Genomic DNA, 26,680 nt, shown 5'->3' with positions numbered 1-26,680 from the left:
ATGACGTTTGACAGCATCCTGGAGGAAGCGGGCAGCTTCGGACGCTTTCAGGTCAGTAGGAGTTAAATCATTTTGTGTCCTGTACTGTTGTAATTGTGTAGGGACTGTCCTGCTCCACTAGGGGCAGGCTTTTCTCATTTACTAGGCTGGGCGTGCGATTTTGCGCGCCGCGTGGGAGCAAATTCGAGACACATATTCGGTTGCAAAAAGGTGTCTGACGGTCTCCTCTATGGCCGTGAATATTTTCACGCGGATCGGAATCACGGCGCGCCCGTGGGACACTTTACCGTTTCGGCGAGTTTATTCCACGCTTTCAACTTTCCTTTTCTAAGCGTTTTCGGGGCTACATGTGAATGGGTAAAAGTTGCGGGACGCCCAGATGTTTCCACGGTAAAAAGCTCGCATGGAGCCTATAATAGGCTCACTTAATACAGCGTTTTTTAAATCACGCGACATTTTCAGGGTCACGAGCCGACCTTTTCCCCTCGTTTTCGATGATGGAAGTGATTTAGGAAAAGCTTCGGCACACCGAGAGGTACACGTGGATTTAATCTCGCAAGGATCGGGGTAATATTCGGCCCGTGGGAGCCATGGGAGAGAGAGAGAGAGAAGAGAGAGAGAGAGAGAGAGAGAGAGAGAGAGAGAGACAGAGAGAGAAAGAGAGAGAGAGAAAGAAAGAGAGAGAGAGAGAGAACACAGAGAGACCAAGCCTCACCCTTGTATATATTTACTTTATGTCACAAACAGGGACGTGCACAGGACTTTAGAGGGGCAGGTGCTCAAAGGCTGAAAAGGGCACTACACTTGTGTGTATATATTAACCGATTTTTAAGGGCCCTTTTCGGGCAGGGGGGCCCCTTTTTATGCTTTTTGGGGGGTTTTGGTGATCAAATATTGAATATTGAACTATAATAATCAGTGCAGGAGCTCACTTATCCTTGAAAGACACTTTTATCACTGACCTAAAAGGCCCATACATCTCCATAAATGTTCAGGGGGGAGGGAATAAGTGCTTACCCTACAGCCCCAAGAAGTGCTGTATATTCTGTATTGTTTAATATAAATGCAATTTTTATTCCAATCCCGATTTGTATTTGAGATTCCCAAATCCCATCGGACTTGACTTCTTTGTGTCCCTCAATGAGTGTAATACCAGCATTCAACAGCGGTTTCTATCATCATCATCACCACCCACGCTATGCATAAAATATATAGGTCCGTGGAGAGGCACGCTGAGGAGGCCGTGCAAACTGCAATGGAATATGGGGCATCTCTCTCTCTTTACCTAATATTTTGATTCTATCCTGACATTTTTCAGTTGGAAGGGCAGTCTATATGCGTAACGGTAAAAAAAATATTTATTAAATTTGTATTCAAAAAGGGCACTTTTTGGATGAGGCTGAAAAAGGCAGGTGCTCAAGCACCCCATGGCCTCTATGTGTGCACGTGCCTGGTCACAAATGTAACGGTACTGCATTGAGGTCTTTCTCTGGTCTGCATCCCCTTAACAATTGTGTGTATTGAGCTGTACTGTACCCGTTCTGCAATCTGTTAATAAAGTTTTCAATCAATCAATCAATCAATTCGGGCTTGTGACGGTCACGTGTACCCATTCTGCAATCTGTTAATAAAGTTTTCAATCAATCAATCCCGCAGTGCAATACTCCAATTCAGCCATTGGGTGGGACGATCACATGACCCTGTGACGGTCACGTGACCCAAATCAGCCAATGGGAGCGAGGGTCCTGAGAGTGGGAGGAGCCTCGTATGGGTCCTGAGAGTGTGGAATACACCTTTAACTGTCCTGCTACTGTTGAATCACTGTGATGTACTATCCTGCTAACCATTTGGGTGGAATACACCTTTAACTGCCCTGCGACTGTACACCTACTGTACTGCTACTGTACACCTACTGTACTGCTAATGTACTGCTACTGTACACCTACTGTACACCTACTGTACTGATACTGTACACCTACTGTACTGATACTGTACACCTACTGTACTGTGACTGTACTGCTACTGTACTGCTACTGTACACCTACTGTACTGTGACTGTACACCTACTGTACTGCTATTGTACACCTACGGTACTGTGACTGTACACCTACTGTACTGCTACTGTACACCTACTGTACTGCTACTGTACTGCTAATGTACACCTACTGTACTGTGACTGTACACCTAATGTACTGCTACTCTACACCTACTGTACTGCTACTGTACTGCTAATGTACACCTACTGTACTGCTACTGTACACCTACTGTACTGCTACTGTACTGCTAATGTACACCTACTGTACTGTGACTGTACACCTAATGTACTGCTACTGTACTGCTACTGTACACCGACTGTACTGTGACTGTACTGCTACTGTACACATACTGTACTGCTACTGTACATCTACTGTACTGCTACTGTACACCTACTGTACTGCTAATGTAGGTTAGGTTAGGTTTACTTTATTTGTTCAAGGGGGACAGTGTACATTAATAAAACATTTTACAAATGTAAATGCACCCAATTTTAGCCAAAAGGCTAATTTCCATTGGTAGTCCCCCTGCCAGAAGGTACAGGCTAAAATCTTGTGTAAAAAAAGGGTTAGCAATAAAAACAGAATAAAATCAAGATAAATACATTAGAATAAAAACACAACAAAAGCACATAGACATAGTAGGGATACAGGTCACAATACAGTCATGGACACAAGGACAGAGCACATCATGACATATTAAGAGACCCAGACATAGACAGACGCACCATATCCATATCCACACACACATATACACATACAGACACCTCAGTGTTGACAGTTCTGGTTATCAATGAGCCATTCCCTAACCCTGCACTTGAATGAATGGTATGATGTGGACACTCTAATTGTTTGAGGAATTGAGTTCCATTGGTGGGATGCTCTGTATGAGAAGACGGCCTGGCCAAATACACTTTTTTTGAAAGGGATTGTACAGTCCCCCCTTGCCGCACCTCTAGTGTTCCTGGTTGAGGCAGACTTGAGGTTGATGAAACCGGACAAAGGAGGAGGAGCCAATCCACACTTTATTTTAAAAACTAGACAGACGTTTTGATATAGGGTCAGGTTTTCCCAACTGAGTAGATTATATTTTTTTAGAATGTGACAATTGATGGTACCTGAATGGTTTCTTGTCTAGAATTTTTATTGCTTGTTTGTAAAGTGATTGAAGTGGTTTCAGAATGGTGGAATGTGAATTGGACCAGGTTATCAAACAGTATGTGATGTGGGAAAGAACCATTGAATGAAAATATAGCTTTGCTGCCTCTGTTGAAAGGAAGTTTCTTATGTACCTGAAGTTTGATAGGCTGAACTTTACCTTATTGCAGACTTTTTTATGTGATTTTTGAAGCTAAGGTTTGGGTCTATGTGTAATCCTAAATACTTATATTCTGATACTACCTGTAATTTCTGACCGGAGATGAAGATATCCTGCTCTGCAACTTCTCTGTGGCCCTTGGAGAAGAACATACAGACACCTACTGTACTGCTACGGTACTGCTACTGTACACCTACTGCACTGCTACTGTACTGCTACTGTACACCTACTGTACTGCTAATGTACACCTACTGTACTGTGACTGTACACCTACTGTACTGCTACTGTACTGCTAATGCACACCTACTGTACTGCTACTGTACTGCTACTGCACACCTACTGTACTGCCACTGTACTGCTACTGTACTGCTACTGCACACCTACTGTACTGCTAATGTACACCTACTGTACTGCTATTGTACACCTACTGTACACCTACTGTACTGCTACTGTACACCTACTGTACTGCTACTGTACTGCTACTGTACTGCTACTGTACACCTACTGTACTGCTACTGTACTGCTACTGTACACACCTCCTGCACATTGTGATGGGGCTGTCCTGCTAACCATTTGGGTGGAATACACCTTTAACTGTCCTGCTACTGTTGCATCACTGTGATCCACTGTCCTGCTACTGTATTATAACCTTTAAAACAATTTGGGTGGAATACACCTTTAAAATCATTCGGGGAAGACACATTTGGGTTATAACCTTTAACACTATTTGGGTGGAATACACCTTTAACTGTCCTGGTACATCACTGTGATCCACTGTACTGCTACATCACTGTGATGCTACATCACTGTCCTGCTACATCACTGTGATCCACTGTCCTGCTACATCACTGTCCTGCTACATCACTGTGATGCTACATCACTGTCCTGCTACATCACTGTGATCCACTGTCCTGCTACATCACTGTGATGCTACATCACTGTCCTGCTACATCACTGTGATGCTACATCACTGTCCTGCTACATCACTGTGATGCTACATCACTGTCCTGCTACATCACTGTCCTGCTACATCACTGTGATGCTACATCACTGTCCTGCTACATCACTGTGATGCTACATCACTGTCCTGCTACAGCACTGTGATCCACTGTCCTGCTACATCACTGTCCTGCTACATCACTGTGATGCTACATCACTGTCCTGCTCCATCACTGTGATGCTACATCACTGTCCTGCTACATCACTGTGATGCTACATCACTGTCCTGCTACATCACTGTGATGCTACATCACTGTCCTGCTACATCACTGTCCTGCTACATCACTGTCCTGCTACAGCACTGTCCTGCTACATCACTGTCCTGCTACAGCACTGTCCTGCTACATCACTGTGATGCTACATCACTGTCCTGCTACATCACTGTGATGCTACATCACTGTCCTGCTACATCACTGTGATCCACTGTCCTGCTACATCACTGTGATGCTACATCACTGTCCTGCTACATCACTGTGATGCTACATCACTGTCCTGCTACATCACTGTGATGCTACATCACTGTCCTGCTACATCACTGTGATGCTACAGCACTGTCCTGCTACATCACTGTCCTGCTACATCACTGTGATGCTACATCACTGTCCTGCTACATCACTGTGATCCACTGTCCTGCTACATCACTGTGATGCTACATCACTGTCCTGCTACATCACTGTGATGCTACATCACTGTCCTGCTACATCACTGTGATCCACTGTCCTGCTACATCACTGTGATGCTACATCACTGTCCTGCTACATCACTGTGATGCTACATCACTGTCCTGCTACATCACTGTGATCCACTGTCCTGCTACATCACTGTCCTGCTACATCACTGTCCTGCTACATCACTGTCCTGCTACATCACTGTGATGCTACATCACTGTCCTGCTACATCACTGTGATCCACTGTCCTGCTACATCACTGTGATGCTACATCACTGTCCTGCTACATCACTGTGATGCTACATCACTGTCCTGCTACATCACTGTGATGCTACATCACTGTCCTGCTACATCACTGTGATCCACTGTCCTGCTACATCACTGTCCTGCTACATCACTGTGATGCTACATCACTGTCCTGCTACATCACTGTCCTGCTACATCACTGTGATGCTACATCACTGTCCTGCTACATCACTGTGATGCTACATCACTGTCCTGCTACATCACTGTCCTGCTACATCACTGTCCTGCTACATCACTGTGATGCTACATCACTGTCCTGCTACATCACTGTCCTGCTACATCACTGTGATGCTACATCACTGTCCTGCTACATCACTGTGATGCTACATCACTGTCCTGCTACATCACTGTCCTGCTACATCACTGTCCTGCTACATCACTGTGATCCACTGTCCTGCTACATCACTGTCCTGCTACATCACTGTCCTGCTACATCACTGTCCTGCTACATCACTGTCCTGCTACATCACTGTCCTGCTACATCACTGTCCTGCTACATCACTGTCCTGCTACATCACTGTCCTGCTACATCACTGTCCTGCTACATCACTGTCCTGCTACATCACTGTCCTGCTACATCACTGTGATGCTACATCACTGTCCTGCTACATCACTGTCCTGCTACATCACTGTCCTGCTACATCACTGTGATGCTACATCACTGTCCTGCTACAGCACTGTCCTGCTACATCACTGTGATGCTACATCACTGTCCTGCTACATCACTGTCCTGCTACATCACTGTGATGCTACATCACTGTCCTGCTACATCACTGTGATGCTACATCACTGTCCTGCTACATCACTGTGATGCTACATCACTGTCCTGCTACATCACTGTCCTGCTACATCACTGTCCTGCTACATCACTGTGATGCTACATCACTGTCCTGCTACAGCACTGTCCTGCTACATCACTGTGATGCTACATCACTGTGATGCTACATCACTGTCCTGCTACATCACTGTCCTGCTACATCACTGTGATGCTACATCACTGTCCTGCTACATCACTGTGATGCTACATCACTGTCCTGCTACATCACTGTGATGCTACATCACTGTCCTGCTACATCACTGTGATGCTACATCACTGTCCTGCTACATCACTGTGATGCTACATCACTGTCCTGCTACATCACTGTGATGCTACATCACTGTCCTGCTACATCACTGTGATGTACTGTCCTGCTACATCACTGTCCTGCTACATCACTGTCCTGCTACATCACTGTCCTGCTACATCACTGTCCTGCTACATCACTGTGATGCTACATCACTGTGATGCTACATCACTGTCCTGCCACATCACTGTCCTGCTACATCACTGTCCTGCTACATCACTGTCCTGCTATATCACTGTCCTGCTACATCACTGTCCTGCTACATCACTGTGATGCACTGTCCTGCTACATCACTGTCCTGCTACATCACTGTCCTGCTACATCACTGTGATGCTACATCACTGTCCTGCTACATCACTGTCCTGCTACATCACTGTCCTGCTACATCACTGTGATGCTACATCACTGTCCTGCTACATCACTGTCCTGCTACATCACTGTGATGCTACATCACTGTCCTGCTACATCACTGTCCTGCTACAGCACTGTCCTGCTACATCACTGTCCTGCTACATCACTGTGATGCTACATCACTGTCCTGCTACATCACTGTGATGCTACATCACTGTCCTGCTACATCACTGTGATGCTACATCACTGTCCTGCTACATCACTGTGATGCTACATCACTGTCCTGCTACATCACTGTCCTGCTACATCACTGTGATGTACTGTCCTGCTACATCACTGTCCTGCTACATCACTGTCCTGCTACATCACTGTCCTGCTACATCACTGTCCTGCTACATCACTGTGATGCTACATCACTGTGATGCTACATCACTGTCCTGCCACATCACTGTCCTGCTACATCACTGTCCTGCTACATCACTGTGATGCTACATCACTGTGATGCTACATCACTGTCCTGCTACATCACTGTCCTGCTACATCACTGTGATGCTACATCACTGTCCTGCTACATCACTGTGATGCTACATCACTGTCCTGCTACATCACTGTGATGCTACATCACTGTCCTGCTACATCACTGTGATGCTACTGTTTAATCACTGTGATCCACTGTCCTGCTACTGTTGCATCACTGTCCTGCACAGTACAGGACACAAAATGATTTAACTGCCTCTCTTTCAGGTACTGGTCATTGCGATGCTCGCCATCCCCCGGATGGTTCTGCCGTGTCACTTCCTGCTGGATAACTTCATCGCGGCTGTGCCCTCTCACCACTGCGATCCGGGCACCCAGGATGAAGGGGGACTCCTCGGAGAGCTACCTCCGGAGAAGAGACTGGCCGTCAGCATTCCGGCGTGGGAGGACGGCAGTCTCCACTCCTGTGAAATGTTCGCGGAACCCCAGTTTCATCTCCTGTCCAATGTTTCCAACGCTACCGGCTTGCCCATGGTCCAGTGTCGCAGTGGATGGGTTTATGACAACAGCACCTTCACCTCCACTTTGGCCACAGAGGTAAAAAAAAAATTAAAAGAAAAGAGAAAGAAAGAAAAATGTACAAAAAAGGTAGGTTCGTTGGCCTTCTCACCCTCATTTAGAACACTAAGAGACTTTTTAGCTGGGGCCATATTTGTCATAAACTTCATAGAGTCCCACCATTTTTTTGTGTTCATATAGCAATGGGATTCGAATGTATCTTTCTGTTTCCTCCTGGCCCCCCTTAACTTCTGATGCGATTATTACTGGATATTCATGGCCAACAGATCCTTGTTCCTGAATGCAATTCTCTTCTTAACTATGCACTCTTTAATTTCCTTTGAAATATATGATTTATTGTTTGGGTACATAAGTTGGATATTGATTTCTTGGGTAACACATTATCCCTGCAAAATGTTATATAATATGTAATAGTATCAGTGGCCTCTTCAAGGTCCAGGTCATGATATATAGGTCCCAGTTGGTACAGGAAAAACAGCCTTTTAGATTCAGATTCAGATTCAGATTCAGATTCAGATTACTTTATTCACCATATTGTATATACAAATGGAACGTGATTCGACATTACAGTGCATGATTTTTTTTTCTCACAAATAGGAATAAACATAATAATAAATAAATAAGTGCAAAACAGGACAGAACAGTGAGACAATTAATAAGACAGTAAAGTGCAGTGGTTGGGGACATGGATACAGTGCAACACAGTTCAAGTCCAGAGGTCCAGCCCTAGCAGCTCACCATAGAGGGGGGGGGGGGGGGAGCAGGGGGACACCTGACTCATTTACCAGGCGAGCTGCTGAGGGGAAGAAACTGAGTCTATGGCAGGACTTTAATGTCTTGGGCAGCCAATGCTGTCTTCGTTCCAAACATGGACCACTTTTACTTTTTTGTTTGCTATACTTTTGAGCAGAGGCTTATATGTGGGAATTAGCTTGACAACATTGTGGTCAGAATTGCCTATTTTTTTTTATTTTATTTTTTTAATATATCAAGATATCTGTTCATGTTCAAGACAAATAATCCAATTGCTGTCCATCTCATTGCACTGTATGATAATGTAAAGTGTATAAGTATAAGTGTGATATCAAACCAGAACTTATTTTCAAATAGCATGCCCTCATCAGGGGAGGCCTGATAGATTTGCATATTTCACAATGCAAGACTGACAATCAAAGGCAAGTACAAATTTATTAAATAAATGTGACCCAGACCCTGTCGGAAAAATCAGATCACGAGAAAATTTATAAAATGTTTATTTATTTATTTATTTATTTATTTATTTATATATATTTTCCATATTATCACAGTTTGAATGTTTAAGAACATATTTACTGTAACAACTAACAGTTATAGTATCTCTAAATAGTAAAAAAAAAAAAAAAAAAAACTCTGTTTAAAAAAATAAGTCTCGGTTTGGGGGCAGAGTCACGTTTACGTGAGAATGTAGGCTACAGTATAATCGTCAGCCACCGGCCTTTTTTCTCGAGTTTCTGTCGTTGCCCATAAAAAGCACATGGCTTTTGTGTTGACATGTGACTATGCACCGGGCGGGCTATTCAACGGAATCAACTGAGATCAGTTAAGATAAGATAAGATAAGATGATCCTATACAGCCCAGTATCTATATACACTATAAATACAATATAAAATATAAATACAAATACAATGATAATATAAAAAAGTACAAAATACAAGATAGTCCAGTGATAAGAGTCCAGTGATATGAGTCTCTAGTGCAAAATACAAGATAGTCAGTACGGTGATGTGAGTCTCTAGTCTATATAGTTCTCAAGTCCCGAGTTCTGACAATGATATAGTTCTAGTTCTGGCAGCCGAGCCGGCCGTCTGAGCCCTTTGTTGTAGAGCCTGATGATGGCTGCCGGTATAAAGGACCGGCCCAGGCAGTTTGTGGTGTGTCGGAGGGGGATGAGTCTTTGGCTGGATGTGCTCTTCATTCTGGCTAGCTCCTCGTAGAGGGGGTGAGAGGGGTTCTCCAGGATGGCTTCTATAGCTTTTTCATCATCCTCCTCTCAGCCACCAACTCTAGATTATCCAGCTCACCACCCACTACGGAGCTAGCCTTCTTCACCAGCTTGTTCAGCTTGCTGGAGTCCCTCGAGTTGATGTTGCCCCCCCCCCCCCCCCCCCCCCCCCGCACACCACAGCAAAAAAAAGGACGCTGCATGGCTACAACAGCACCTCAAAGTTGAAGATATGGCTGTTATAACGTCCCAGCTTCTGTGTGTAAGGGACATCCCATAAAGTGTGTTGAGAGCAGCATGGCCTACAGTAAAGTGTGTTGAGAGCAGCAGCATGGCCTACAGTAAAGTGTGTTGAGAGCAGCAGCATGGCCTACAGTAAAGTGTGTTGAGAGCAGCAGCATGGCCTACAGTAAAGTGTGTTGAGAGCAGCAGCATGGCCTACAGTAAAGTGTGTTGAGAGCAGCAGCATGGCCTACAGTAAAGTGTGTTGAGAGCAGCAGCATGGCCTACAGTAAAGTGTGTTGAGAGCAGCAGCATGGCCTACGACAGTAAATTACGAAATGTTCATTCACCACACTTGGCAACCGTTCTCTCCTATAGTGGGATCTCGTCTGCGGCAGGAAAGGCATGGAAAAAGTCACAGGAACGATCTTCTTTGTTGGAGTGATGTTTGGAGCGATGGCCTTCGGAGCCCTCTGTGATAAGTATGTTTCTATTACTTCTTACAAAATAAAATAAATTTATTATTATTATTATTATTATTATTATTATTATTATTATTATTATTATTATTATTATTATTATTATTATTATTATTATTATTATTATTATTATTATTATTATTATTATTATTATTATTATTATTATTATTATTATTATTATTATTATTATTATTAATAATAATAATAATAATAATAATAATAATAATAATAATAATAATAATAATAATAATAATAATAATAATAATAATAATAATAATAATAATAATAATAATAATAATAATAATAATAATAATAGCCTTTCATACACTAATTGCAGCCCAAAGTGATTCACAGCAGCGAGGGCCTACAGTAAAGTGTAATCACACACAGTATATGCGCCTATGGTTCGGGCTTGGAATGTCGTCAACACACATCATTACAGAATGACTGACTTCTTGCTTTGAGTTCAGTATAACAAAGCATGAAGAAAAGCATGTTTGGTGGTTTGGTGGCTTAGTGCAGTAAAGAATAAAACCTTGTACGGCATGACTTCTCATCTTCATGTGTCTCTGTATTTACAGCCCAATCTCACTTAATAAAGTACTAATCGACCACAGGAGAAAAGGTACATAATGTACGTTATGTTATAGCCATAATAAATATATTTCCACATTGTATTGAAAGTGTAACATGTGTATGTATTACAACAAATGAGTACATGTATTACATATAAACTATTTTTTCTTTTTTACTTTTGATGTTTTCAGAAAACCTTTAAGTTCTCTTGCTGGGGATCGAACTCTAACCTTAACCCTAACTTTATGTCTTAACCATAACCGTTAAGTGAATGTTAAAACTGACCTTAACGCTAACGTCATGTCTTAACCATAACCGTTAATTGAATGTTAAAACTAACCTCAACAACTATAATCATAGTTAGATAGTGGTGAGAACACCCACCCCGTGACTGCAATGATTGTTGGTTAAATTTCAGTTGCTGATACAATTCATAAATATACTACTTATGGCTATAACATTACGTACATTATGTACCTTTTTTCTTGTGGTCGATTTGTACTTTATTGAGGCTTTCTGATGAGACCGTTGATTTATAACCTTGACTTGATCATCAAACTTTTTCAGGTACGGGAGGAAGGACACTCTCTTATTATCTTACACCATGGCGATTATATTTGGCGTCGCCAGCTCCTTCGCAAACTCATACATCATGTTTGCAGTATTGAGATTCCTCACTGGCTTTGGATTAGAAGGAATCACCCTCTCAATTGTGCTCAGTAAGTAAAAAAGAAAACAAAAAAGCCACAGTAAATACAGTAAAACTCAAATGATTCCAAGTTTCACATTGTGTCGTGCTGCCGTGTCCGATGCTTCATCAAATGAAATGTTGTATTTTTCACGGTTGCAAACTCTTTCCTGCCCCCGCCCACATGGTTTACATCAGACAGCTATAATGCATAACGATACCTCTCTTCCCTCTTCATGCCGCTTTTTGACTAGTAGCCAACGTGACTTCACTCTGACCTCTGACCTGCCGACCCGCACACACACTACTACACACTACACACTACACACACACTACTACAGAGGAGAGGACTGTGTTTAAACCAACGTTATAGGAGGACAAAAAAATACACATTGCAGTCTGGCAACGATGTAACGCCAGACTGCACGTTACTTGGATTAGTAGTAACTGTACTATAATTACTATTTGGGAAATTGTAAAGCCTTACTTTACTTGTTACTGGGAAAGTAATACAATTACAGCAACATAGGCGGTTAGGTGGCCGAGCGGAGATTGCGTTCGTCACCAGCCCCGAATCCAGCTCACAGCTCCGGGGTTGTCACCAGCTTGGCTGGCCGTCTGCACTAATACAATTGGCTGTATTAGAGGGTGGGAGAAGCTGGCGGGGTGGGTCCGGGTCGTTGTAAACAGCGACTCCTACAGTTCGGTCGGGGCGCCTGCTAAGTGCGGATAGGACTTGAGGGGGATAGTGTGATCCTCCCACACGCTACGCCCTCTCGATGAGAATCCGCGCTGCCAGGTGAAAAGAAGCGGTGATTGGCTGGACGTGTGTCGGAGGAAGCACGTGGTAGCCTCCACTCTCCCAGATGATCTGACTGTGGGGGGTAAGTGCGCAGCGACCAGGAAGGGGATTGGGAATTGGCATACAACTAACATTGGGATGGGAGAAAATCGGAGGAAAATGGAGGGGGAAAAAGATCAATAAAAAAATAAAACAATTACAGCACCATGTTACTGCCCAACACTGCTCACCAATGTGAAAGTTAGAGATGTAACAATTCAAGTTCAAGTTTTGTTTTATTTGTCACATATAAGGTACATTATAGTGAAATGCTTGCTTCTGAGACCCTCCTGAGATTGTGCTTCATACAATTAAAAAGTACAGGCCAAAAGTTAAAGAATAAATACCAAATAAATAAATAAATACCAAACAAAATATACAAAGCTAAAATGTACAAAATGCAGGAACATAATGCAAAATGCAGAAATGAGGTAGAAGAGGTAGTGCAAATCTTTCAGAAATAAATAAATAAAATATGGTGTAATGTTTCAAAAGTGTTTAAAGTGTCTAAAGTGAATGTTAAAGGTGAATGTTTAAAGTGAGTGTGCTGTGCATGTGTGTGCAATGAGTGTAGAATGGATAAGTGTTACATAGAAGCTCCTTTTGTCTATCTGTGCTGGCCACGAGACTCCGGTAGCGCTTGCCTGACCGCAGCAGTGCAAAGAGGCAGTTGTTTGGGTGGCTATACAGAGACTTTTTAGCTGTGGCCATATTTGTCATAAACTTCATAGAGTCCCAACATTGTTTTGTGTTCATAGAAGAGCAATGGGATTCGAATGTATCTTTCTGTTTCCTCCTGGCCCTCCTTAACTTATGATTCGATTATTTCTGGATATTCATGGCCAAAAGATCCTTGTTCCTGAATGCAATTCTCTTCTTAACTATGCACTCTTTAATTTCCTTTGAAATATATGATTTATTGTTTGGGTACATAAGTTGGTTATTGATTTCTTGGGTAACACATTATCCCTGCAAAATGTTATATAATATGTAATAGTATCAGTGGCCTCTTCAAGGTCCAGGTCATGATATAGGTCCCAGTTGGTACAGGAAAAACAGCCTTTTAGATTCAGATTCAGATGACTTTATTCACCATATTTGTATATACAAATGGAACGCCTGGTGTAAATCTCCTGGGGGCCCTCATTCATCAACGTGTCTTACGCACAGATATGTGCTTAACCTGTGCGTACGACCATTTCTAAGCAAAGAGTGGGATTCATCAATTTCAACTTGAACTTGACTTCGTGCTTATGTGTACGCACAGCTCGGAGCACACTTAACTGACGCCCAGTGGTAGAATATATTATTACAACAAGGAAATGAGCTTCTGTGCATTAGTTTCAACACTGGCATGTTCTGTATGAACCGTAATTCATTATAGTTCATTGTAAAATAGCAACAGTAGTGTAATTATGGTCAAAACCCTATAAATAGCATTTGGAATAATAGATCTTTCTCTCAGAATGAATGCAGCATGGTTTATATAGCGTTATCGGAATATACGGGGTGTAGGCCTACTGACTGACTGCGCTCCGCGTAGCTCAACTCGTTATTATTTTGCGCACAGACCGCAGAAACACGGGAACGTTTTGATTATATTTAAAAGGCTTTACGTTAAACGAAACAAGTGGAATTTCGAAGCTGTAAGCAGAATACAAGTCATATGAACACCCACGATATAGTGTTCTTCCCCCTTTTTACTGTAAGAAAGAATAAAAAACGCATTGCAATGACACCAGATAGTGGACAGACTATGTAAATATGATGATGGGATTCAAGTTCGCGTTTTTGTTGATCATAGGCATGCTGTCAGAGTATGATATCTTAATCAAACATTCTAGAACATTTGTCGTCACAGATCATGTCATAATAGAACATAGGCTATGGCATGGTCCATCGTGATATTGTGTGGACTGTTATTATTACTGTACCGGTACCACCCATTGTGACAACATCCTTGTGAGTCCCGCACACAAACATGATGGAATTCAAGTTCATGTATTGAAAGGCAGGCTACATCATACATGCAGTGAGATTCATTGTTCTTGTATATGCTCTCGTATTATTGTTTATATAGGCTACCCAATACTGACATCAAAATAGATTGTAGTATGCCTCTAGAAATCATATGCAGCAGGTAGAAAATTGACGGAAAATCCATCGCGATTTGGAATAAAATTGAGGAGAACTTTAATCCCTGGGTATTAATCAAACAACACGGGAAAAGGCAGTCATATTCCAGCACGGTCTTTATTAGTGTTTGCGCTGCCCAGGCAGCAATGGTTAATAGATATCATATCCGACATCACCGTACGTGTACACGTCTGTCAGCCTGTCTCATAACACGCTTCCCTCGGCTTAGTCCATTTTTCCACATTTCATGGGGATATTCCATTACCGTATATGGTTAATCGGGGCGGTTCTGGTATGCAAATACTTAAAACAGTGCACGAGCTCAAACGTAGGATCAAAGTCATATTTATCAAGACAGGTGTGCGTAGAACCTGTGTACGCACGTGTGATAAATCCAGTTTTTTTTGTGCGTGCACTGATTCTAAATTCTGTGCTTACGTGTGGAAATAGAACATTTTCTACGCCACGTTGATGAATGAGGGCCCTGGAGAGTGGGAAGCCCACCTCTGATGGTGCATGCGTTGGGCTGATCGAGCCACTCTCTGCAGTCTGCTGCGGTCGTGTGCGGTGCTATTCCCAAACCAGGAGGTGGTGCTGATGTTACCTATGTTACAGGATGCTCTCTATTGTGCACGACTAGAAGTTCCTTAAGATCTTTGGACTCACTTTGAACTTCCTAAGGAAGTAGAGGCGCTGCCGAGCCTTCTTGACTATTTGATTAAATGTATATTTTCATGACTAAGCCTAAAATAAACTAATTGGGTCCTTGGAAGATTAAAGCTATAGAAAGCCCACCTGAAAAGTTACAGTTTCATCGTTGTTGTTGTTGTTGTTGTCTGGCAAGGCCTGCAATTTTGTCCATAAATGTTATTTACCATACTATTCCAAGAAGTAGCTCATACCTTATACATATGTTTGGTTGACAGTGCCATGACACACTCTCAATTCCTCTCCCTCAAGGTATCGAGTGGGTGGACCCTGGCCACAGAGCATCCATTGGCGTGATTGGCGGCACATTCATGTCAGTAGGCAACATGATACTTGCAGGCGTCGCATACCTAGTGAACGACTGGCGGACGCTGATCATCGCCATCACTGCTCCTCTAGGCTTCTCCGTGTTGACTTGGTGGTAAGAGGGGAATATTTCACATTTCCATTTTTAAGAAACACGCCAACATTGTGGGGAATGCGCTCACCGTCTTCTCCAGAGTCAGACAAGAAGATAGATACAGTACCAATTTCCTTCCTGTGCTGAACGGTAGCAAGCTATCTGGCTGCAAGCTAGCCTAGCTTAGCACAAATGAATGGAAGCGGATACGGCTCAGATAGCCTATAGCTTAAAACTCTGGGAGAGGTGTTTTTGGCCAACAGCTATTAGGCTAGCTGGTTCATATCCACTTCCATTAATTTGTGCTAAGGTAGCATGCAACCGGATAGCTTTCCACTGAACGCACAGAGAGGAAATTGGTATCTATCTTCTTGTCTGACTCTGGAGAAAATTATATAAATATCACAGATGGTGGGGGACATTTCTAATAATGTTGCCGTGTTCCTTTAAGATGAAAGGATATAATTACGGGTTATTTTTCATGAAATAGGCAACTCAGTCAATGTAGCAGATTGAAATGTGTAAGCTTTTCCTCATTTTACATATTAAATTGGTTGTAATTGTAGGTGGGTTCCTGAATCTGCCCGGTGGCTTTTTGCCAATGGTAAAGTGGAAAAGGCACAATATTACCTTGATAGATGTGCTCAATTCAACAAGAGAGGAAAATTGGCATCAAAGTTGAAATTTGAGGTAAGTTTTATAGTGCGGATAAATTACTGTGGGTTATTAACTCATTCAGCGCCAGCTATTAGACGGAGCCCGTCATAGCAAGGCCACGCTTTAAAAGATAGGAGTGCGTCACCTTGTTTGTAGAGCTAACTATATTCTATCTATATTATAGCTATGGATACAATACTATGGCCCATTTGACATCACCTATCTATCGTTCAATATGTGAAAAATAATGCATTTTTCCATCCATACGTTCCTGTGTTATACCGTGGTGAATATAAGTATGGTTTTAGAGCGGTCTGGGGTAATTCCCGAAATGCTGAGTTATAGCCTTATACGTCAATTCTACTATAAACGTTGCCGTTTCTTGCCTGTACACTACTTCGCTACTATTCCCAAATCAAATCTATGTCATAGGTATTATGTTTCATCATGAATGCATGAAAGGGGGGGGGGGGGGGGGGGGGTCGTTTCTGATTATTTGATTGCCAGTAACGGCATTCGTATTGAACACTAAAAACACTTATCAGCCCGATCGGTATAAAAGCATTGCACGATCAAGCTAAAATTGACGTTGGATAGTCCTTACTCAGGAGTATTCCAAAAATAATATTCCAATTGTTTGATCGCCATCTGGTACATCCGACGGCATAACCCACCACAACATATGGATCAGGGATATTTGACGCGCTTCAATGGAACCGGGAGAACCGCTCCAATCGCCCGACAAAGAAAAGTGAGCCCGGAGACATTTGGCCATTACACAGGCCAAGATACAAGGTTACAAAGGGTGCTCGATATACCGCCGTCTAGCTGGATGCGGCCGGTATTGCACTTTGGCGATCTCAGACTCATTCCCTATGGTAACACCAAGGTCCCTAGATGAATAATGAATAAAAACATCGAATAAAGGAATAAAAAACCAAAACCAGAGAAATCTCGGGTCTGGCGCCCAACCGCTGGCGAGTTAACCCGACTTATCTCGGGTTTGGCCTCCATTGAGTTAACAAAAAGGAATTGTGGACCATCCAAGATATGACAATATTGTCAGTTATTTCTAAATGTAAATGCTACGTATTTGTAGTTACTAGTGATGTGACGTTCGCAAATTATCCAATTCTTTTGAACGGCTCTTTGGTACAAATGAAGAGAACCGAGTCATACTTGGTGGAAGCCATTCTTTTTATCGTTCATTGTGCTCATTTCATCGTCTGCTCTAAATCCACTTCCCTTTACATTATGTTGTTGTTATGAATCTAAATGTTGCATGCACTTTATCGTTCACACTCAATAGTTGTTGTGAATCTAGTAAATTCATAACATTTACATTTACATTTAGTCATTTAGCTGACGCTTTTATCCAAAGCGACTTACAAGTTCTGTACGACAAGCCATCAGGAAGAGCACAACTCTATCAGCTGAGTAACAATGTTCATCAAAGTGTTGAGTGCTACAGTGTAGGTTAGTTTATTAGGACAAGTGCATGACAGTATGGTTAGTTAGGGTTAGATTATTTTTTTTTTTTTTTTTTTTATTCAGATAATGGTTGAAGAAGTGAGTCTTTAGTCGACGGCGAAAGATTGGACGTGTTTCGGCTGTCCTAACTGGGGTGGGTAGTTCATTCCACCATTGTGGGGCAAGGACTGAGAATAGGCGACTTCTCTTTGATGACCCTCCCGGAGCTTGGATAGGAGTAGGTCTGAGGCGGCCAGAAGATGCAGAGCGTAGGGGTCTTGAGGGTGTGTAGTTAAAGACCATTGACCGGAGGTAGGCGGGAGCAGTTCCCTTTGCCGCACGGTATGCTAGGTCAAGGGCCTTGAAGCGGATTCGTGCAGCAATGGGGAGCCAGTGCAGGTCCCTAAGAAGTGGGGTGACATGGGCCGACTTCGGTAGGTTTGAGATCAGGCGGGCCGCTGCGTTCTGAATGAGTTGAAGAGGCTTAGTGGCAGTGGCCGGGAGGCCAGCGAGCAGTGCGTTGCAGTAGTCGAGGCGGGAGATGACTGTTGATTGGACGAGGAGTTGGGTGGCTTCTTTTGTCAGGAAGGGGCGTATCCTTCTGACGTTGCTCAGGAGGAATCGGCAGGTTCTGGTTGTCGCTGCGATGTGAGCAGAGAAGTTCAACTGGTCGTCGAGGACAACACCAAGGTTCTTGGCGGTCGGGGACGCGGTCACAGCTGCATTCTCGACTGTGATGGAAAGGTCGGTCAGGGGGGAGGATTTGGCCGGCAGGTGGAGCAATTCTGTTTTGCTTAGGTTCAGTTTGAGGTGGTTGGTCGTCATCCAGGCGGAGATGTCGGACAGACAGGCCGAGATCCGCTCAGAGACGTGGATATCTGAGGGAGGGAAGGAGAGGAAGAGTTGAGTATCGTCGGCATAACAGTGGTAGGAGAAGCCATGAGACGTGATAATGTTACCCAGTGATTTAGTGTAGAGGGAGAAGAGAAGGGGTCCTAAAACCGAGCCCTGGGGGACACCCGTCCGCAGGGGGCGGGTGGCCGACAGGGTCCCTCTCCATGACACTTGGTAGGAGCGGTCATTGAGGTATGATGACAACCATGTCAGCGCAGAGCCAGCCACTCCCATTCCTGCGAGGGCCGCGAGGAGGATCTGGTGGTTGACTGTGTCGAAGGCTGCAGATAGATCTAGGAGAATCAGGACAGAGGAGAGGCCTTTCGCTTTTGCTAAGTGAAGTGCCTCTGTGACCGCAATGAGGGCTGTCTCTGTGGAGTGACCAGTCCTGAAGCCTGACTGATTAGGGTCTAGGAGGTCATTCCTAGACCCTCATAACCGGTACAATAACATGTCACGTATGACCCCTTCTGCCTTCTATAACGCAATAAGGATATAAGCATTTTTCTCTTTTCTGTAAGAACGAATCAGGGATGTTTTCGGGGACAGGATGTGTTTGAGGAAAGATAACTTAATTCAGGGTTGAAGAATCTATCGCATGTCCCCTCCGATACATGCGGAGTCAGCCAGCCACTTCTTTTCACCTGCCAGCGCGGACTCTCATTGGCGAGGTGTAACGCGTGGGAGGCTCACACTACCCTCGACATCTCATGTCCTTACTGTGCAGGCGCCCTGACCGACCTGTAGGAGTCGCTGTTCACAACGACCAGATTACCACCCATCGACTCCCCTCCCACTGACTCTGCCAATTGAGTCAGTATGACGGCCGGCCCAAGCCGGAGGCAACGCTGACAGCCGGATCCGATACCGGTGTCTCGCGCGTTGGTGACGAGCGCTTAGACCGCTGCGCCACCCATCCGCCCTGACTATAGTATTTTTATGATTGACCAGAAGTGCTGAGTCAAACATAGTCTCACTCATGTATCACACTCACTCTAAGTGATGTATCACACTCACACTCATGTATCACACTCATGTATCACACTCTCACTCTAAGTGATGTGGGTCGACTTGACAACTTCTAATAGGCACTTCTCCACTTTTAAATTAGCTATAAAGAGGTGGATCATAAGTAGCAGAAGCTGGGAGTAGTGAACAAAGGGTTTTTAATATGTGTTATTCCTTTTTTATTCTTTTATTTTCTATAAAATGGAATATTATTGTATGTATTTTTTTGTTTTTATACCACACATCCTGACACACAGACACTACAAACACCCACGTCCACACACCAGTACATAAATCCACTGACACCAATGATGAAGGACCACAATGGAAACAAACCTATGGCTTTATTGTGTTTATTGAATCCTATTGGTAAATGGAGAAATGTATACCTGTTTCATATTGTGATCAAATGTATATGTGTGATTTTCCATTCTAAATCAATAAACTATTCAATCAATCAATCAATGGTGGGTGGTCTGAGAAATGTAAAAACAGACATATTATGGTTCTTTATCTGAAGGGGTCCAACTAGCAAGCAAGCTGCCAAAAACCTCCAAAGAAACTCCAAAGTAGTTAATATTGTCTATTATTTAGGATAGCTTTCTATGATCATTGTGACAGGTTGAATGCAACGTTTGTAAGGTTCAACCTTGTTAGCTGTTTCTGCCATGTGCTGTATTGAATTTATAGCCTCTTGTGGTTTTGGCCATCATTTGAGGTACAACCACAGAGATAACCCTGCTTTCTCTACCAATCTACAGACCCTCACTAATCTGAAGAACTCTGAAGACCAGAAGAAGAACTACACTTACCTTGACCTATTCAGGACCCCCAAAATTAGACGGTTAAGTCTATTGACAGGCATTGTATGGTGAGTAGCCCCCCTATTTATTTTTTATCATGATAGTAAATAGCTGGGCTTTAAAGGAACACTCCAACATTTTGGGAAATTAGCTTATTTGCCATCTACCCTGGAGTTAGACAAGAAGATACATACCCTTTTCTTCTCTGTGCATGCATTAGGCTTAGGGAACAGCCGCTCTGTTAGCCTATAGAACACCTACGGGAGACTGCAATTCGAAACTGGCCCCAGTAAATGTCCTAACCCAACCCCCTCCAATGTACAGTAAATTACCTAGTATGGTTTTGTCAATATTCCAATGTACAGTTTTGCTTGTTTGTACAGTGTCCCCCCCCAACCCCCTCCAATGTACAGTAAATTACCTAGTATGGTTGTCAATATTCCAATGTACAGTTTTGCTTGCACAGTTGTACAGTGTTTCCCCCCCCAACCCACCCAACCCCCCCCCCACCCAACCCCACCCAACCTCCTCCAATGTACAGTTTTTACATCAAATGTATATACTCCCTTTTCTGGACTCTATTTGTATCACAAACAGTACTGTATTTGCAAATCTGGTATGTCATAAATGTATAGATGTAGCAGTACTGTCTATCTGTATGTCATGTATGTCATATATGTCCTGATGAATTGAAAATGGGGGACCCTGATGTAAATAAGACGAAAGTCTTTCTCTGGTCTGCATCCCCTTAACAATTGTGTGTATTGAGCTGTACTGTATTGTACACATTCTGCAATCTGTTAATAAAGTTTTCAATCAATCAATCAATCAGTTTAGGTCTTTAACGCGACGTGGGCATACATGAATGGCGAGGATGCAAAGCATGTTAGATGCATTTGACCCGTTACACACACGGAGCTGGTGCTGTTGTTGTTGGGCAGATATGAGACTCGCCACAGGATTTTCTAAATAAGAGTATCGATATGAACCGATCTTTTTACATTGCATCGATCCTATTGGATCATTGATAATTAGATCGATGTATCGATCTGGATCGGTGTATCATCCCACCCCTAGTAACTGTACATCTGTGTGTATACTGTATGTCTGTGTGCTGTGTGTATACTGTATGTCTGTGTATACTGTATGTCTGTGTGTATACTGTACGTCTGTGTGTATACTGTACGTCTGTGTGCTGTGTGTATACTGTATGTCTGTGTATACTGTATGTCTCTGTATACTGTACATCTGTGTGTATACTGTTGTCTGTTGTAAATATGTGAATCACAATGGACTTTTCATTTTATATAATTTTCTTGATTGGTTTTAACCTCTTAACTGGCGCCCCCCAAAAGTGGCAATTTTTTTTACTTGAACTTGAGGACTGTATACTTTTTCTGAAAACCAAAATACTATACTTTATACTTATAGCACATGCATGAGCCTGGTCTCTTCTGAAAGATAACATTCTGAAGTGTTTGATACAATAAAGAAGATTCACTTTTAGTGCTAATGAAATAGAGTAACATGGGTGTGAACTTGAGATGTAGAAAAACTTGTTACTCACGTTTTTCTGTAGTAGTTGCAATATCCAAAAGTATATTTCCCAAAATATTGGTATGGCTGAAAAAACACCCTGAGGTCTTGTGTAGTACATGTCCAGATTTCATAAAAATCCGTTCAGAAATGAGTGATTAGGAGCGATTTTGGTAAAAAGAGAAAAAAAAGCTCTGCAGAAAAACCATTTCCTCATTGACTCCAATGCATTCGGCAGAAATGTCTCTTCCTGTTTGCGCTTGTGACTTTTCACCTAGATCCCTGATTCGCTCATCCCCATGTGGGGTAGCATTGGAAAGCCACACTCATTGGTTACAACCCTATCCAATAATCGCCAAATGATTGACGGAGCTACTGTAGAGCGTCGGGAGTCGGGAGTGGTATTTGAACAAATAAAAAGTCTGCTGTGTACTTCGGTGCACGCCTCACATATCAGCATGTAACTCGAGAACCGCTGAACGGGTTTTGTGGCCTGAGACGTCAATCGACAGGGAACATATAGGGCTTTACTTCGGTATATATATTGTATTAAAAAATATGAATTTTCTTTTAAGTTAAAATCTTGTTTTTCATGCCCCAAGACTAATGAAAACACATGGGGGGGGGGATCCTGACTGAGGTTGTCATAATTCATGCATGAAGGCACCAACATTATGGGAAATGCACTTACCATCTTCTCCAGAGTCAGACAAGAAGGTATACCAATTTCCTCTTGCAGCCAGTTTCTACTGAACGCAAAGCATTTCCCATAATGTTGGCGTGTTCCTTTAATGTTACCTTGCACTGTAGTGACAATCTATATTTGACAGTCACTTTTCAACTGGGAGACATGTCATCACGAGGACTGAAATGTCACAATGTATCTCATAGTCTTGAGTTATTTATGGACTAGAATTCTCTGGGTCACAAGAGAACTATGAACCAAAAGAAAGAGATGCAAGCTACAATCACATGATAAGGTGTTAATTACAAATTCCTTGTTTTCCAGGTATGGAGTTGCCTCTACATACTACGGGATTAGCCTAAACATAACTGGGTTTGGTCTGAACATCTACCTCACCCACTTCATCTACGCTGTGATCGAACTGCCGGCTAAGATTACAATCTATTTCTTGCTCAATATCATTGGACGGAGAAAGTGCCAAGCAGGCACCCTGCTACTCACGGGAACCTGCGTTTTTATAAACATCTTTGTTCCCAAAGGTTATTATTACATAAATGTATTTCTATACTAAATATGCCATTGCTACCACCTTTCAATAAGATGCTCCTTCACCGGGCGGCTGGGTAGCGCAGTGGACTAAGCACTCGCCTACCACCACAGAGACTCTGGGATCGAATCCAGTCAGCGGTACCTCCAGCTTGGTCAGTCGTTCCTACGAACACAATTGGCAGTGTTAGCGGGTGGGAAGCCGCCGGTGGGGTATGTATCCTGGTCGTTGTAAACTGCGACTCCTACTGGTCTATCGGGGCGCCTGTTCAGCAGGGAAGGGATCTGGGGGAGATAGTGTGATCCTCCCACGCGTTACGTTCCCCCAGTGAGAGTCCTCGCTGTCGGGTGAAAAGAAGCGGCTGGCGACTCCACATGTATCAGAGCCGGAGGAGGCATGTGGTAGTTCTACACCCTCCCCAGACCGACAATTCGGGCAATGCGCGCAACGACCAGGAATGGAATTAGGCATAACGACTCAATTGGGATGGGTGAAAAATACAGAAAAGCCCAAAAATAAATAAAAAAAATTAAAAAAAAAGATGCTCCTTCACATTGTGTGCATTTATGTGTTAGTATGCACGACATCCCCACCATCGTCTATATGAATGCTATTCTTAAAGATCCCCTCCACTCAAAAACATGTTTTTATTTTTTAAATGTTTAACAATTGGAGGTGTGACTTACATATTGTTATTTGTGATTTTGACTATACAGCTTGTTATTTGTGAATTTGACTCAAAGAAATTCTCTAACTGTTCTCAGACTTCTGGCTCGTTCGTACTATTGTGGCTGTGCTTGGAAAAGGGCTGTCGGAGGCCTCCTTCGCGACTGTACTCCTCTACACAGCAGAGCTCTTCCCCACAGTTGTAAGGTCTGTCACAATATGGAGTGTTTTCTCTATATGTCACATTATATGTTTGTCATCAATCATTTATCATCAAGGTTTTGCTCTCAGTAAAGGATCCCCTGATGGGGACATTGGCTCGGGAGGTAGTGCAGTTGTCTGGTAATCCAGAGGTTCCTGGTTAGATTCCAGCGCCTCCCGGGCATCGTATCGAAGTGTCCTTGAGCAAGACACTTAACCCCTAACTGCTCCCGATGAGCAGGTTGGCACCTCGCATGGTTGCCTCCGCCATCGGTGTGTGAATGTGTAAAATGTGAGGAACAAATTGTAAAGCGCTTTGGATAAAAGCTGTTATATAAATGCACCATTTACCCTGACAGTAGTACTGCAGTTGATTTAAACGAATGCTAAATATTAGCTTTGACTAGGCTAAGATTTAAGATTTGTTTATTAAGGACAATGCAAATTAATGAACATAATTTACGAGTGTATGCATAACATCACAGCATGATAAGGACGTAAATATGCCGGGAATAGCACAGGGCTAATTTCCACCCGTAGTCCTAACATAAAACAAACACAAAACGGACCATACAACGTTCATTCATAAAAACTGACATCACTGACATGACCACACTAACATGACATTCAGTCAGTACAACATCACTAACATCCCTAATGAGTGCATATCTGGCTGTCTAACAGCCATTTCCTGAGTTGGCCCCTAAAGGTGGACAGGGTGGTACATTCCCTTAAGGGGACCGGAAGGCTGTTCCATGTTCCACTTCCCTTTATCGATAGAACATTTTTGCTGAAGGCGGTCTTTCTAAAATGGACCTCACAATCCCCTCTGGTGTTTGACCTAGTGGCTAATCCAGTGTTCCTTTTCTCGTGGATAAACTCCTTGAGAGGGGGAGGGGCTAATCTGTGCAGGCATTTATATACAAAGCAGGAACTTTTATAACGTCTGAGGTTTTAAAATTTTAAAATGAGCATATGTGTGTAGGTTTTTTTTTTTAGATAACAGGTATTATGGGTATATCTTATATAAAACAACTAACTAAAAGGTGATCTCATTGGATGTGCCCTGACAATTAATGCTTGTATATCTTATCGTGTGTTGTCATGTTTGTTTATATGTTTGTTTAAAAAATAATAAAAAAATAAAATACACATTTTTTAAATGTGATGCTTATCCAGGATTTTACAGTGGTGGTATGAGTACCGTTTCCTGTCATATACCTTCAATGCTCTGTTGTAAAGTTGTTCTATGGGTTTCATGGCTGTGGCCCCAGTAAATGACCAGTTTAGAAGGCAATATTCAATGTGGGAGAAGACCATATACAGTGTAGGTATGTCTTTGCGGCTTCAAGTGTTAGGGAGGGCCGTATTTGTTTGAAGTTGGAAATGTTGAAGTTGAAGAGCATATGAGCAATAGATGCAATATCAGAACAACTTTTCATTAAATGTCGGTTTTCACTGCATAAGTACTTCATTTTCTCCACCTATCTTATCAGGCAAAACGGTGTGGGCTACGCCAGTGTCGTGGCTCATATTGGTGTGGCAATAGCGCCGCTAATTCTTCTTTTGGATGAAGTGTGGAGACACCTACCGGAGATCATCATCTGCTCTGTTGCCATTACGTCAGGCCTGGTGGCTTTGCTCCTCCCAGAGACACTCAACACGCCGCTGCGAGAGACCATTGAGGACATTGAGAAACCAAGGTAGAATGCAGGAAATTAAGTCTTTGTAACAAAAAACAAAAAAGACCCCCTGCTTAAAAAGTGGCCTGACTGGGGCTATATTTCGCACTATATTTCCTGGCCTGAATGATTTCCTCAATCCGGCCCTGGTTAAAAGCCTCCAATGCTTATTAGTGTGTGTGCGTTTGAACATTTGCATGTTTCAAGCATACATTTACATTTATAAATTTAATATTAATTTTTAAGCATTTTTTTTATTATACCACCTCCTATAATGGTGCTCTCTGACACGGGTTCTTGTCACGGCTGAACTGCAGAAAAGGCGCAATGCACATATTTCACATTATTTTCCCAGTGTTCCCAGATAACCCCTGATTCTGTAAACAAAGCAAAACACAATTTTCTAAATAAACGTCCATAAATTTTTGTGCTAACCTGTAAGCACATTTCCTCGAAATAAAATTCTATAGCGCACAGGAAGCCAATGGAGAGATTTCAGAACATGTGTAACTTTTGTTGAACCCATAGACACACGCTGGAGGCAGGAGAGTGAATCTGATCCAGAGTGTCGCAGTAACCAGAGAGGGAGGACGCAAGTGACCCTCTCCAGGACAAAGGGGGAAAAGACAGAAGATTGAAGGAAT

The 26,680-nt window shown here is 42.8% G+C and overlaps 1 protein-coding gene across 1 annotated transcript; it reads left to right on the top strand.

The window, feature by feature from the left end:
- Positions 1 to 26,061, top strand: LOC311241625 (solute carrier family 22 member 7-like; the record flags this gene model as incomplete). Its single annotated transcript, XM_084330501.1, has 8 exons — positions 1 to 51; positions 7,544 to 7,873; positions 10,438 to 10,534; positions 15,740 to 15,908; positions 20,635 to 20,787; positions 23,265 to 23,479; positions 24,252 to 24,360; positions 25,851 to 26,061. The coding sequence occupies 8 exons, from the start codon at positions 1 to 3 to the stop codon at positions 26,059 to 26,061; spliced, it is 1,335 nt and encodes a 444-aa protein (XP_084186627.1).
- Between the last annotated feature and the right edge of the window lie 619 nt (positions 26,062 to 26,680).

The sequence above is a fragment of the Notolepis coatsorum genome (assembly GCF_963971535.1).
Source record: "Notolepis coatsorum genome assembly, chromosome: 15".
Lineage (NCBI taxonomy): Eukaryota > Metazoa > Chordata > Actinopteri > Aulopiformes > Paralepididae > Notolepis > Notolepis coatsorum.
Note: the sequence above shows the minus strand (reverse complement) of the source record. Positions and strands in the feature narration are given on the sequence as shown.